Raw genomic sequence first — 15498 nt, 5'->3', positions numbered from 1 at the left:
GGCACATTAAATCTGATTGCTTTAAATTGAAAAATAAATTAAAGCAAAAGGAAAATTTTGTTGAAAAAACTACTGAATCCGCTGAAGTTAGTGTAGCAACTGATGAGAATGTTGAAAATATTTTTTCTGCTATTGATGACAGGACGAGGTCTAAAAATGAATGGATTTTAGATTCAGGTTGTTCTTATCACATGTGTCCCAATAGGGATTTGTTTTCCATATATGAATCTTGTAATGGTGGAATTGTTTTGATGGGCAATAATGCCGCATGTGATGTTGTTGGTAGAGGAACAATCCGAATTAAAATGCATGATGGTATTGTGAGGACGCTCACTAATGTTAAACATGTTCCTGATTTAAAAAAGAATCTCATCTCTTTAGGCACCCTAGAGGCCCTTGGGTGTAAATACACAACTGAAGGTGGAGTTATGAAAGTTTCTAGAAGTGCCCTTATTGTTATGAAAGCTTGTAGGTCTGGTAGCTTGTATATTCTGCAGGGAACTACTGTCACAGGTTCGGTTGCAGTTTCGTCATCATCATTGTCTGATTCTGACATCACCAAATCATGACATATGCGTTTGGGTCATATGAGCGAAAAAGGTTTGAGCATATTGAGCAAAAGGGGTCTACTTTGCGGACAGAGTACTGGGCCACTTGATTTTTGTGAACACTGTATTTTTGGAAAGCAGAAAAGAGTCAGCTTCACTTCTCCGACAGTTCACAAAACGAAAGGTACTCTTGACTATATTCATTCAGACCTTTGGGGTCCAGCTCATGTTCAATCTAAGGGTGGTGCCAGGTATATGTTGATTTTCATTGACGATTATTCCAGGAAAGTTTGAGTTTATTTTCTGAAGCATAAAAATGATGTTTTTCTAACATTTAAACAATGGAAGACTTTGATTGAGAAACAAACAAGTAAACAGATTAAGCGGCTTCGAACAGATAATGGCATGGAATTTTGTGAAGGTGACTTTGAAGAATTTTGCAAAAATGAAGGAATTGCTCGGCATCGCACTGTTAGGATGACGCCTCAACAAAATGGTGTGGCCGAACATATGAACAGAATACTCTTGGAGAGAGCAAGGGGTATGATCTTAAATGCAGGGTTGACAAAGGACTTTTAGGTAGAGGCGATTAATATGGCCTGTTACGTTGTCAACTGCGCTCCTTCTGCAGCACTTAACTTTAAAACTCCGGAGGAAGTTTGGTCAGGTACTCCTGCTGATTATTCTGATTTAAAATTTTTTGGGTGTCCAGCATACATGCATGTAAATGAAGGAAAATTAGAGCCTCGGGCTAAAAAGTGTATTTTCCTTGGGTATGCTTCTGGGGTGAAAGGATACAGATTATGGTGTCCTGATCCCAAATCCCCAAAATTTGTAATCAGTAGAGATGTTACTTTTGATGAATTATTTATGTTATCTTCCAAAGAGGATTCTACTAGTTGTACAAATGATAGTACGCAGAAGCAGGTGGAGCTTGAGATTGGTAGTTCAGATTCTTTTAAGTCGAACTCTTCTACTCAAAGAATACCAGTAGGTGGTCCCGAGTCTACTGACGCAGATGATCCAGAGGAAGAGCAATATTCCATAGCCAAGGATAGACCACGGAGAAATATTCGACCACCACAAAGATATGCAAATTTGGTTGCATATGCTTTGTCTGTTGCAGAAGAGACAAGTGAAGTTGGTGAGCCTACTTCCTACTCAGATGCAGTTTCTTGTGATAATTCCGCTAAGTGGTTGATTGCGATGAATGAAGAAATTGAGTCTCTCCATCGGAATAGAACTTGGGATCTTGTAAAGCCGCCTTCGGGTAAGAAAATTGTTGGATGCAAATGGGTCTTCAAAAGGAAGGAAGGTATTCTAGGGGTTGAAGATGCAAGGTACAAAGCACGATTGGTTGCAAAGGGCTATAGTCAGGTACATGGTGTTGATTTTAATGACGTATTTTCACCTGTTGTTAAACATAGCTCTATTCGTGTTTTGCTTGCTTTAGTTGCCATGTATGATTTGGAATTGGAGCAACTTGATGTCAAGACAGCTTTCTTACATGGTGAACTTGAAGAACAAATTTATATGGAGCAACCTCATGGATTTGAAGTTAATGGTAAGGAAGACCATGTTTGCTTGTTAAAGAAATCCTTGTATGGATTAAAGTAGTCTCCAAGACAGTGGTATAAGAGGTTTGATTCTTTTATGTTGGGTCATGGTTACACGAGGAGCATGTATGATAGTTGTGTTTACTTCCGGAAGTTAACTGATGGCTCTTTTGTGTATTTGTTGCTTTATGTTGATGACATGCTTATTGCAGCTAAGAATTTGTCAGAAATTCACACTTTGAAAATGCAGCTGAGTAGTGAATTTGAAATGAAATATTTGGGAGCAGCTAAGAAAATTCTTGGCATGGAGATCAAAAGAGATCGAGGAGTTGGAAAATTATTTCTGACTCAGAAAAATTACCTCAAGAAAGTCTTGGAGAGGTTTGGCATGAAAAATGCTAAGCTAGTGAATACTCCTCTTGCTAGCCATTTTCGACTATGTGCTGCTCAGTCACCACAGTCAGTTGAAGAGGAAGAATATATGGTGAAAGTTTCATATTCTAGTGCCATCGGCAGTATTATGTATGCAATGGTTTGTACTCGTCTAGATATTTCACAAGCAGTCAGTGTGGTTAGTAGATATATGTCTCGCCCAGGTAAAACACATTGGCAAGCTGTGAAGTGGATTCTCAAATACTTGCAAGGGACTTTAGATGTTTGTTTGGAATTTGGAAAAAATCGTGACACTTTGGTTGGTTACGTCGACTCTGATTATGCTGCGGATCTTGATAAACGAAGATCTTTGACAGGCTATGTATTTTGCGTTGGCGGTTGTGTAGTTAGTTGGAAAGCTTCCTTACAACCTGTTGTAGCTTTATCTACTACAGAGGTAGAATATATGGCAGTGATAGAGGCGATCAAAGAAGTTTTATGGTTAAGAGGATTGTTCAGCGAATTATGTCTGCATCAAAGTGTTACTACAATTTACTGTGATAGTCAAAGTGCTATTCATTTGACTAAAGACCAGATGTATCATGAGAGGACAAAACACATCGATGTGAAGTTTCATTTTATTCGGGATATCATTGCTGAAGGAAAAGTCCTTGTTTAGAAAATTCATACGAAGGACAATCTAACTGATATGTTTACGAAGCCTCTTCCGGTTTACAAGTTCAAGCAATGCTTGGACTTGGTTGGTATTCATTGTTGGTGATTGCCCGTTGGGGCTTTTGTGAAGAAGGTGGAGCAAGTTTTGTTGGAACATGCCAAGGTGGAGATTTGTTAGTTTGGCAAGTCCCATAGTCCCACATCGGGAAAATCAGACTTGTTGTCTCGTCTTGGAACTATAAACAAGGGCTTGGGCTTTGAAGTCAGGCACCACAAGAGGTACCATAAGTGGCACCACAAGAAAAACCTTTAAATAGTTTGGACTTATAGTTTGGTTTTTCTTGTTTAGTATTTTTGGGTGTTTTATGGCCTAGGAACATCTTCCTAAGACATTTGTAATTGTCCTTCTTTTGCAGTAGTAATTTGCTCCTCTTTCGTCCGTGGATGTAGGTCAAAGTCAATTGACCGAACCACGTATATCTGGTGTTCTGGTGTTCTTGTCGCTTTTATCTTTTCCGTTTTATTGTCTTTGTTGTGTTGCCAAAATTACCTTGTGGTAAATTTCCTAGGGCTAGCTCTAACAGCTAATTCTTGAAGCATACAAAAAAATCAAGTTTATGCCACAACACATTTGTGTTTGTCTCATTAATAATGTGATTCAAGACATTATCTTCTACACATTATAAAATTACAAACTTGTTGATGCTCAAAATCCCACTCTTTATCTTTTAGACTCGGGTGTTTTAGATAAAAACATAAGTAAATATAATTTTTTTTATCTCTCATCTTTCCTTTTCCATTTGTGATAGTTTGTGCCATCTAAATAGACTATTCTACCCAAATTAGCCTCCATAATTCAAACGAGTAAAAACAATAATAACTTAACTCTAATACGACTTTGTTTGAAAAAATAAATTATATATATATATATATATATATATATATATATATATATATATATATATATATATATATATATATGTAGATATAGACAACTAATTATCAAAATGTTTTCAACTATTTGTATGAATATGTTAGGAGTACTATTTTGATTGAGTATATGAGCAATGAATAATTAAATCACAATCAAATATATAAGAATACAGATAATTTTTAACATGGAAAACTCTGTGAAAGATAAAAATCATGAGACCTCTTCTGGTCTAAATTAAAATCTGCACTATGAAAATATTGTTCACAGTAACAAAAATCCACAAATAATTTTGTTTCATAACAAATTTAAAACCCACAACTCAAATACTCATCAAACAAATATGCTGTTAAGTATCAGAAAGTGTTTACCACATCCAAACATAATCTCTACATTCATATTAAAGAAACACTAGTCTAGAACATGGTTACCAAATATCAGCCAAATTGAACCACAAATAACAAATGTTGAATGAGATAAAATTGTTTAGAAAACCAACAGTATAATCTTCGTTGAAGTAACAAAAGAGATACTTAAAAAAATTCTAAACCTGATCTTCACTATTCAGAATGCATAACCAAAAGCCTTATACCTGCCGACAAAATTTTAGCCAAATCCAATGGTTGAACTAAAGAGTCGAAGAAAATTGATCGGTAATAGAATAATCAATGAATAACTGCTATTTAAGAAGTCAAAACCTTATAAAAAAGACCTCGAAACTAGATTTCCATCATTCAAAATGAAGATCACAAAGCCTAGAATATCTCTACCAATAATCAGCATGATCTAACAAAAATCTCACCGCCCGATCATCGACGAAAATTGACTGGATGAATTTTTAGGAAAACTTAGAAATTTTTTTCTCTCTATAGTGGATATTAAGAAATTAGTTGTGTATGATGAGAGTCTCAAAATATAACGGGTTTAAGTACATGAACTAAAATATTTATTATTGAACTTTCTTCATGTTGGAGTGACCTAACTCAAACATGTGCAAACAATTTATCAGCACGAGAGTCTAAGGGATAGGCTTATCACATTTGTCATATTTTTGGATTCTTATTTTTGTGCTTCTTTTTATTTTTAACAACCATACCTATTTTGGTTCTATTCAGAAGATTAATATATATTCATATTTTAACAATGTAAGTATAGTCAATAAAATAGAATGCTTGCCCGATAATAAAAAAGTACTTATTTATTTATATTTAATATTTGTAAGTGTTTGATTACTTTCTAAAACAAACTAAATTAAAATTAGGTTAGCATTTCGTAAAAATTATTATTATTATTATTATTATTATTATTATTATTATTATTATTATTATTATTATTATTATTATTATTATTGTTATTACTATTATTATTAATACTAAATTAAATTTAGGTTATCATTTCATAAATATTATTATTATTATTATTATTATTATTATTAATTGTTCTTGATTGTTTTTAATCTGATTAGAATTCTGAAATCTGTATTTTTGGATTTAAACCTTATCTAATCTTATTATTTCATCAGTTTAAAAAGAATTATCTCATCTTATTATTGGTATATATCTACAAACCTTTTCAAATTAAAAAAACCTAATCTAATCTTTTTCTGTCCAATTCTATTTGAGCTGTTTATTTTTATTTTATCAAGATTCGGATTTGAACTCTTAGACCTCTTGAAATCTTAAGTTCCTTATTTATATTCAAGCTGTGCAATATCAATTATAAACAGAAACTCACACTTTTCTAAATACAGATTTATGACAGATATTGTTAATTGCAACATATTTGTCCTCAATGCATTTTGTAATTTAAATAGTAAAATTCGAATTAGAATAATAAGTTTTAAATTAGAATTATTACTTCTTAGTCCATAAAATTTATTTTGCACTTGTTAATTCTGATCCAATTACATCTGTGCATATATTGTGTTAAACCATTGTTTGTAACATTTGGTTGCTCTGAACCAACTTGCATAACAAATAATTTAGATGTTTGAAACAAAAATTCTATTCAAATTATTTTTCTGCTCTATTAATAAATAATAGTATATTAATAACTAGAGGCCTAGTTTATAATTTTAGATCTAATATCTGTTGTTTTTTAAACCTTTGATGACTCTGTCTTTTAAACCTAAAAAGTTTAGTGGGACAGATTTTTTAGGTGGCTTGAACAACTAGAAGCCTAGTTTATAATTTTAGGTCTAATATCTACTGTAAGAAAACTACCCTCTAAGTCTTCTGATTTTGGTAAATCTCCTAAAGAGACTGAATTCCTTTGTGGATTCAAAAATCCTTAGCTACTTTTCATATAACCTATATGAGATATATAGAAAAATATGAAACTCAAGCTTCACAAGATAAATACAATTTGAAGGTGCTATTAGGTTCAATGCTTCTGATTTTAATAACTTTAAGATGGTAGACTATTTACCTATTAATGATTAAATTCACATCTTTTAGAACCCAATTCATGAAATTCATAGGAGCAGAACTAACTTTAGTGAATTATACCAAATTTCATACCTTTCAGATAGACTATTTTCATATTGGTCTAAATTTTGATCAAGAGATTTAAAGCTCTCAAACCACTCAAACTATCATATCAATTATTTAAGCCATAAGACAAATACTGACAAAGAGAGACTCAAGAAAACCAATGTGAGTCAGGATAAACATGATCAAATCCTAAATCCAATTTAAAAACCATGGAAATTTCAACTCGAATGAAGGTTGTTTTAGGTGTATGAAAATATTAAAGCATATATTGGGTTGTTTTTAGGATTTGTGATTTTTCAAACATATTTTAAGATTGTATTTTGAATTTTATATGTATCATTTTTTATGTTTGATTAAAAATATTTTTATGATATCTATTTATCATTTTAGCTTAAGAATCTACAAAGTACTTTATAGTATTCAAAACATTTTGTTATGTTTTAGTTAGTAATCTTTATGAAACAAATAATTATCATTTGACGTAAGACATGTCAAGCAGACTTGACCATCAACATTAATAATTGACCGACGTTAAATGTCGATAATTTAATATATTCAACCATAGAAATTTGAGAATGACACTTTGACATTTTAAAATTATGCCTTTTGTAGACTATGTGCCCTTACCTATTGGTTGTATGATCACCCCATCGTTATAAAGAATCATCAACCTCATACCGTTGACGATGCTAAGGTGATTAGCCATATGGATTGAACTCGTACCAAAGGAGATATATATATATATATATATATATATATATATATATATATATATATATATATATATATATATATTCTTTTTCATTGCTCTCTCATTCATAATTTATTTTTATTTTTAAAAGTAACATGACTTGAGCATTTAAGGAGTGGAAGACCTCACGATAAATTCATTCTCTACGAGGATTGGAGAATTCAGTCAGTCGACCCCCCTCAGACAACCTATCAAAATGGTGCTACTACAATTATGATGCATCATCAAAGCAATAAATTTTAGTATTTGTAACAATAGCAATGGTGAAAAACAGATTTTATTAATAAAGTCCCCAATTCTAGCATACTTATAACAACACTTCAATGAAACATTAAGCAGCTTAGACTACTCCTCAAGAAAGGAATAACGTAAAGACTTGATGGTATCAAAGACTGGACCCATATCTGAACTTTTACAGAATGCTGGATTTTGTAGTATTTGGATATAAGGTCTCAACTTTTGTGCTTCCTTATGGTATTTTTTATTTTACTTAATAAGGTTCATACATTAATAAAAGGGGACTTGGAATTTTCCTTTTTAAAATTGATGAATATAAGAACATACACTACAAAATAATTTAAGATATTACTTAATCTCCTGTTTAACTTTGCATTTTGATAGCTTTAAAAGTTTTAGCTTCCCCTTGCATCAATAATTTGCTAGCTTGGCATGTTGCTGATCATAAAGAAGAGTCAGTCACAAGATGGTTGTTTCATCTGGCATGGGCTCATTGCCAACACAATGCTACGTTGTCAAACCCCTGCACCAAATCATCTTGGTATAGCTCCAGCATTTGCTACTAAAACCTTTGTTAGATTTACGTGACAATGATTGCATGACTATTCAAATCGTCTTAGATCTCTGGCTTTTGAATATTCCAATGAAAGAAAGCACTTCAGATAATTGATCTTTAGATGAGAAATTTTACTTTAATGTACGTAAATACGGTTTTGCTTAGCTTTTTCGCGTATTACAGAATGAATCCTTTCGATTCGACCCAGCTTCTCTGGATATGCTGCTATAAGCAGCAAGCTCGAGTCATACTGGCTCACAATTTCCATAGACTTGCCATCTTTTTTCTATTGGCATGTTTTGTTTCTTACACAGCCAAGCACATAATTATACCTGTCGTTTGTGTGGCAGAACGCTAATTCTCTTGTTCGACAATATCTGCAGTGCATTGGTTCTGAGAAATATGAAGCTGTGTGATATTGTGTGTAGAAGTCTTCAAACATCGATGCTGGTTTACCATTAATTAAGGACGTTGACAACCACTCCAGTAGCTCGGTCGTTCTATGGATCTCGGGCTACTCTGTCTTGCTTGTTGAGCAAGTGCCTGCAGATGGCAGTATCAGATCACAGGAAGATTTTGATGTAGCATACTGCCTGTATAGAAGTTGCTTAGAGGTCCATCATAAAACCTATCAGATTTGCTATAATCCCATCCTGTTTTTGTTGTTTACGCAGCTGGTTTTACATCTAGTTTCTTCCTGTTACATGGAGAAAAAAGGAACCAAAATCTCATCCTGAGACACACATTACAGACAAGTCCAACATAAATTCTTGTTTGTTAAGCTTTCTGAAAACAAATTTGGCTTAATACAGAGGAACTGCACAGAAACAAGTGTATATTAACACAATTTATGTTTGCCTTGCCTTGTATATTAACACAATTTCACGTTTCAGAAAGCCTGTCCAATCAAATTCAAAAAGTCAAACAGATGACAAAGGAGCATCATCATCATCATCATCAGAAATAGCTACTTAAGCTGGAAAGTCTCTTTCGACAACACATTGACAGCACAGACCCAATCCATCACAAGTAGCAGCATGACAAAGCATAACATGTCATTGCCAGTTTAAGCAGATACACAGCCCAGATTCTTTGAATACAGAAGTTTTAAGTCAAAAACACAAACACTTCTGGCAAGCATCAGAGGGGTGATATCTGGAGGTCGTAGCATGTTAGCATAAGATAGATTAAACAGGCAAATAATGTGAGTTCTGCAGGTCTCATGGAATGTTGCTACCTGTGGTTGTTCAAGTCACTACTTGATGACCCATATAAACACCATTTTGACTTGAGTAAACAATTACAAGCTATCCTCGTGTCAAGTCGATATCAATGTGGGCATTCCTTATATCCAACTGCCTCGAACCGGGCCATCCCGCCATGACCAGAGAAGGGGTAAGATTTTGACTGGTAAGCGCACTGTATGGAGTACTTTGCTTATCCCCAACCTGATGAAGTTCGGATTCAGCACCTGTTTCATTGCTGAGTTTTGCTTTGTTCTTTGCTTTTGATCCAGCATAAATAAAGCTTCCTACAATTACCTTTACAAAGGCGCAGATTATACAACAGATAAGTAACTGACATTGGAGTAAGAACAGTGTACCGAGAAAAAGAAGATAAAAATTAGAGTTCAATTGCAGAGGTATCCATGTGATTAAAGATTTGAAAACACTTTTTATTCTTTTTTTCCACTTTTATCTCTCGGTAAGCGAAAAGCAAATTTAGAGGTACAGCAGTGAAAAAATGTGGTTGCAACACTGTATGCCTAATAATATGTTGGCAAAGCTAACCATAGGAATGGATCAGTATGAGATGAGCTTCAAATACCACCAAGAACACACATGGACAGACAACACCAACACTTGAGAATGTTATCTAAGGATTACAGCAGTTACCTGTACAGGGGTTGCAGCTATGAGCAGCCCTGCCACACCACCGCCAATTACCCGGCCATCAGGACTCGAAAGTGAAATGCTCAGTCCACCAGTTCTGCTACGGGATCCACCATTGTCAGTCAGCATGTACGAGCCAGACAAGCAGAGTATTTCGAAACGGCCCTGGTCAAGTTCAAAATTCTGCATAAGCTAAATAGCATGAACTCAGGAAAATGTGGAGATCAACAACTTAGCTAAAGTCCCCCTGTACCTTTTTTTTACAACCTAAACACATTATGATCATATTGCAAGGCAAAACTAAAATTGCATGTCGGAAACAGAGAATACAACAAGCTTCAAAAGCACAAAGCAAACTCATGTGGTGTTGTAGAAAGAAACTTCATTAACCTCCAAATGGCCATCAATCTAAGATCTCATTTAGGAAAAAATTTGTGATGACAGTGGGCAAAAACATGTTAGTAGCATTACACTATTGCAGTTTCAACCGATTTTATTAAGAATAAGAATCTCTTGTTAATTATAGTATAACTATCCAACTTAAGTTCACTAAATGCTGAATTTCTTCCATATTCGATTTCCTATTTTTCTTGCATTATTCTTCAACTTCATAAAAAACATTGAATTTGAAAAGGAGGGAACAATAAATAAAAGGGAGGGCAGGTAACTCGAGATATTAAGGTAAACATGCAATTAGTATTTGCACAAGTCAAGACCACTTGCATCATAAGAAAGTAACTGGTAGCTCAGATATTGACCTAGTTAAACATTGGAAAGATTTAGAGGTGTCAAGTGTCACTTTTGTCAGAAATCAGTCGTTTTCCTTATGAGACTTGCGCCTTGAATTGTTGAGACTAGACGAAGATACAGCTATATCAACTTGCACATAAAAGCAAAGAGCCAGCTTGTGCATATAGCCATGCTATACTATTTTACCTTCCGGTGGGCTTTTTCCAGGTTGTTAATTAATTAATACAATATATCAATCTCAACCACAGTTTAATAATTTGCCGCTTAGAGGTAACGATATTAATGTTAAGGTTGTTTTCCAGTAAAGAGCCATGCAAACATCTAAATCAATCCTTCTCATCTGACCCTGAGTAAATCTTAGGAGTTAAAATGAATTGATGGAGCAGAGACTTGGGATGCCACTGGATATACTAATTGGCTAATAGTGCACCTTTTTTCTTCTACCAGTGAATGTTGTTTGTATTCACAAACGGATGGGCAGAATCAAAACTATTTACCAGTAATATTTCGAAAGACTGAGGTCTTTCGAAATTAAAATTAAAATAAATGTGCCAAATAAAATTAAATAAATGTTTCCTTTTATTTCCCTGGGTATTCAAGTTTAACTTCTCTAGATCATATCAATATTTAGTACCATTCTTCTTTTTAGAGTATAATTGAAGAATAGAGATCATAACATAATCACAAAATATTATCTTGTCATACAACAGAAGCCATCCCATTAACTCTCATTTTCAAGCTGCAGTATCAAAAGAAAAGTACTGTTATGAGAACTACCTTCATTGATGACATAGATAACTGGGTCAAAAATATCTTGCAAATGAAAGCACTGAGGTTCTTGGAATTATTACAAGTCAGGTGAGTCTCTTAGAAAGGAAAGGATAATAATACTTTTAACAAGCCATTTGTAACAAAATCATCAAGTTACACCAGATCCTGTCGTTAGAGCATAAACTGGTATAGGTTCTTTTCTTTCCAGAATTATGTATAAAATTCAAAATTTGCTCTTGTAGTACTCAAAGCACTTCATCTCTATCACCCAATTTAAACAGCAACTGACACAGATTATTCACTCAGTAAATTGAACTGACATTTGAGGACAAAAGCATATCCACTATCAAAAACTTTTGAACATTTCTAATTTCAACTACAAGATATGGACACTATCAGTACTTTTGTAACATGCGTCTTCCAAGTTTAAGTCATATAAGCAAACCACAACAGTGCTTAAAAAAATATTAGAACTGATATAAAAAGTGACATAAATGCTCCAGGAAAAAAAATTAAAAGAACTTAACCTCATAAGTGACTGTGCCGCCAGAAGTTGCAGATTGCCGAAGGGTCACAGCAGACACAGCACCATTTGCTGAGAGGATACAGACAGCCCTTGGTCCCTGCTGTGAAAATGACATAATTTTTGCAGCAATGTCCTGCATAAGAACAATTAATATAAATATCCTAACCATGTACCACCATGTCTGTTGAACAAGGGAAAAAATATCACAGAGGACTATGCTACACATAAAAGCAGATATAAAAATGCTTCAACATAAATCAAGCTATATTCACAGAGCTTAATACTTGAACCTAACAACAGTGGCAAGTAAAGTACAAAACTTCCATTCATTAGTCAGGGATGTCAGCGGGTTGGCTTTTTTAAAGTACTAGTGCCTGACTGACCTTTTTAAGCTATATTAGTTACTCAAGTTTCAAATGGGTATTAGCATAAGAACAAAATAACCGAGTCAAGTATTCAATGAGTTTAGGTTATCTATGTAACTAGCTGGGCCTTGGTTCAAATATGGTAAATTTTGTGTGCACCTACCATTCTCAGTCCTAGATAATAGGTCAGGCTTTTCTGGGTACTCACACCTACCTGACCTGCTTAAGCCAAATTAGTGTAACCATTAATTGGATGGAATGGGTACAAGGAAGAAAAACACATACTCAATACTCAAGTTGGGTTTGGGTACCTAAAGTAGATGACATTACCACAACATGCTTCAGATTTAGGGCATAAAAAGTTGCACATAAACATAAGTAGACAATAACTATTTCACCAGCCCACAGGAAACAAAAATCATTAAACAATGTTTGTCTTGATTCAAATAAGCAATGTGTTTCTACAAGAATGGAATTATCTGCAGTTTGGGAATTAACTATGAAGTCAAATCATAACCAATAGATCCAAAGTCCATTTTAAAAAAGATCAATAAAATTCATACCTCTCCTTCTGCAATTGTTATGACATGTGGTGTAAAACCCATTCCAGCTGAACCGGCAACCCATTCACCTTTCGAAAGGCAGCAAGCAAAGAAGGTTTTAGATGCTAATCTGGCAGTTCAAGTGGCACATAAAGATAAACCACTTAAAAATAAACCCAAACCAATGTTCTAGAAAGTATAGTTAATGAGCATCCCTTAACTTATGAACCATTAGACTGATTGCACGATTATTTAAATTCAAAGAATTCTTCATAAAATTTTTACAGCAATTAAATAATAGAAAGCATTCCCTCATGCCCAACAAAAAGCTATTATAATATTCTTGAACCTGACAGTATCCACCATAACCAATTAGTTCCTGAGACGGAAGGAAAAGAACAATAACTTATTTAAGTAGAGACGACATGGTGATTCCCTGATCACAGACACAGCGCCTTAAATAATTTATCTTTTGAAGCAGCTACAAATATACGGCAATGGTATTAGATTCCTTTCGTTGCTGCAATTAAGATTCTCATAGGCACTAGTACTGGTAATAGAACCATGAATCTCCAAAAGCTCAAAGCTCAAATTGAAATGATTCATACTTCATATCAGACAAAAGTAGCATTGCATCTTTCGGCTCATCCAACAAAGAGGCACAGGACATAAGAAGGTAACGAGCTTCTTTCGCAAACGAAAGCCAAAAGAGAGATCTTTAACCCACCCAATGATGCTAACTGCTGCTTCCTTCCAGTGCCGGGCGGCCGCCCTCTTCCCCGCTTCTGCGCAGGAGCGCCAGACCCTGACCCAATCACTGTGTCTGGAAGAGCGGACGACGAAATAGGCGAGAGAGCCAGAGCTACACTCCCGTCTGGCCCATACTTTCTCGGCCTTCCCCTCTTCCTCTTTACCGGCTCCACCTGGCTGCCTCCTTCGCCCTGGCCACCACCTCCGCCTCCGCCGCCGCCGCCGTGGGATGAGACCGCTGGCGGAGACTCCACCTGAAACGCTGCTGAACTAACCCCGGAGGACGGCACGGCCAGACTCGAGCCGGGGTTTAGCATCGACCGAACCCCGGGCTGCGTCGCTCCATGCAGCCCAGGCTGCGAACCAGCACCGGGACCAGGAATTCCTCTATGCGCCATGTAATACGAGGATGGGCCGGAGATGGCCATGGCATCTCTCCCGTCCATGCAGGAGCTGTCCCTCCCTCTCTCGACACTGTAAACGCGAAAAACCTACCCGAACCACCCAAGATCCGAATTTTAGGGCTCGGATCGGGAGGAGGAGCCCCGAAGTCGATGCCTAGCTGAAAAGACAGAGAAGCGGTAGAGATAAGCAGTGGCAAAGGTCATTTCAGCTTCATCCAACTAGCAAAACCCCACCTTTATCTCTTTTCCACTCTTTTATCTCTCCTCTTCTCTTCTTTAACGCAGAAAACGCCAACACACGGTGCAGAGAAAGCGAGAGGCTCGAAAGCTTCCTTCTTTCGCAAGAATGGGAGACCCTAGGCTCGGAGCGGATTGGTGGACGGGTCCAGATAAGGAAACCGCGCAGTTAAATCCCCGGACGATTACTCGGAAACCCTAGCTTCTTGAACTTCCCTCTCCTCCTCCTCTCCTCTAACCGTGCAAATGTTTCTAGAGAAAGAAAGGGGTCAGCAGGAGAAGCAGAAGACAGAGCTCAGAGTCATAAATGAGGGAGAGAAATCAACGAGAACGGAAGTAGGAAACAGCTGCCGTCTTACTATTCTTGCTCATTCTCGCGTCTCAAGAGTGCAGAAAGAGAGAGAAGCGAGGAGGAGAGAGAGAGAGACTGTGCGGAGTACGGTAGATACGGTGCTGATAGGATAATTACAAAACCAGCTTTTATTTAAGAACACAAAATACAAATTAAATAAATATAAAAAAAGACGAATTTTAATAAAAGCCCCTAAGTTTAAAATTTTTCCATCGAGTACTGCTGAAAACTTCTAAAAAAATATCTCTACCATGTAAAATATTTTATATGTTACCCATTCAAATCATTGTCACCACCTCTATATATCATTTTTATCGTCACTCTTGCGAACAAAAAAAGATCTATTCATATGCGAAGCCTAAGTGATTAAAAAAAGAATGAATAACGAAAAATATTATATACAAAGAAAAGTTTGGGGGGCGATCGATGAAGCCAATTCATATGCGAAGGTCTAAGTGATTAAAAAAAGGAAGGAGGACGATCGATAAGATCTATCCACTTGGAGTTATATGTGACTATGAGAGGGGAGAAGAATGACCAATAAAACTTACTTACATACGTGAAAAGAGATCATCGATAAGGTCAACTTGAGTACTAATACACAAATGATCAAGAGAAGGATTAGCCAATGAAACCATCCCTCGTGAACATAAGGAGGTGGAGAGAGAGAGAAGGAGGTATCGACGAAGTTAAATTACATATAGAGTAATTGATGGGACAAAAGAGAGATTTCGGTAATCCAAGAGTGATTGTTTATAAAGGTCGGATGATTATTTAAAAAATATATATTA

The 15498-nt window shown here is 35.6% G+C and overlaps 1 protein-coding gene across 2 annotated transcripts; it reads right to left on the bottom strand.

Moving 5' to 3' along the window:
* Nucleotides 1-9060: 9060 nt before the first annotated feature.
* Nucleotides 9061-14792, bottom strand: LOC135584552 (AT-hook motif nuclear-localized protein 9-like). Of its 2 annotated transcripts, none has more exons than XM_065109531.1 (6): nucleotides 14353-14792; nucleotides 13692-14276; nucleotides 12986-13053; nucleotides 12059-12190; nucleotides 10014-10193; nucleotides 9061-9659 (listed from the first exon to the last, which is right to left on the bottom strand). In XM_065109531.1, exons 2-6 carry the CDS (start codon nucleotides 14158-14160, stop codon nucleotides 9426-9428), a joined length of 1083 nt encoding a protein of 360 aa, XP_064965603.1. In that variant the 5' UTR covers nucleotides 14161-14276; nucleotides 14353-14792; the 3' UTR covers nucleotides 9061-9425. The 2 variants fall into 2 exon arrangements, with proteins under 2 accessions (XP_064965603.1, XP_064965604.1); XM_065109532.1 differs by having other exon boundaries at nucleotides 9076-9659; nucleotides 10014-10175; nucleotides 14353-14493.
* Nucleotides 14793-15498: the final 706 nt, after the last annotated feature.

This window comes from Musa acuminata, chromosome BXJ2-5 (assembly GCF_036884655.1).
Source record: "Musa acuminata AAA Group cultivar baxijiao chromosome BXJ2-5, Cavendish_Baxijiao_AAA, whole genome shotgun sequence".
NCBI classification, from domain to species: domain Eukaryota; kingdom Viridiplantae; phylum Streptophyta; class Magnoliopsida; order Zingiberales; family Musaceae; genus Musa; species Musa acuminata.
The sequence above is the reverse complement of the archived record's forward strand: the minus strand, read 5'-3'. Positions and strand labels throughout refer to the sequence as shown.

What these genes read in the sequence shown, in the direction of transcription:
- LOC135584552 (XM_065109531.1), bottom strand. Translation starts at nt 14,160, where the DNA reads ATGGACGGGAGAGATGCCATGGCCATCTCCGGCCCATCCTCGTATTAC. An exon ending in GCGGCACAGTCACTTATGAG is followed by an intron (nt 10,194 to 12,058) that starts GTTAAGTTCTTT and finishes TAGCTTATGCAG; the next exon opens with AATTTTGAACTTGACCAGGG. An exon ending in TAGCTGCAACCCCTGTACAG is followed by an intron (nt 9,660 to 10,013) that starts GTAACTGCTGTA and finishes GCCTTTGTAAAG; the next exon opens with GTAATTGTAGGAAGCTTTAT.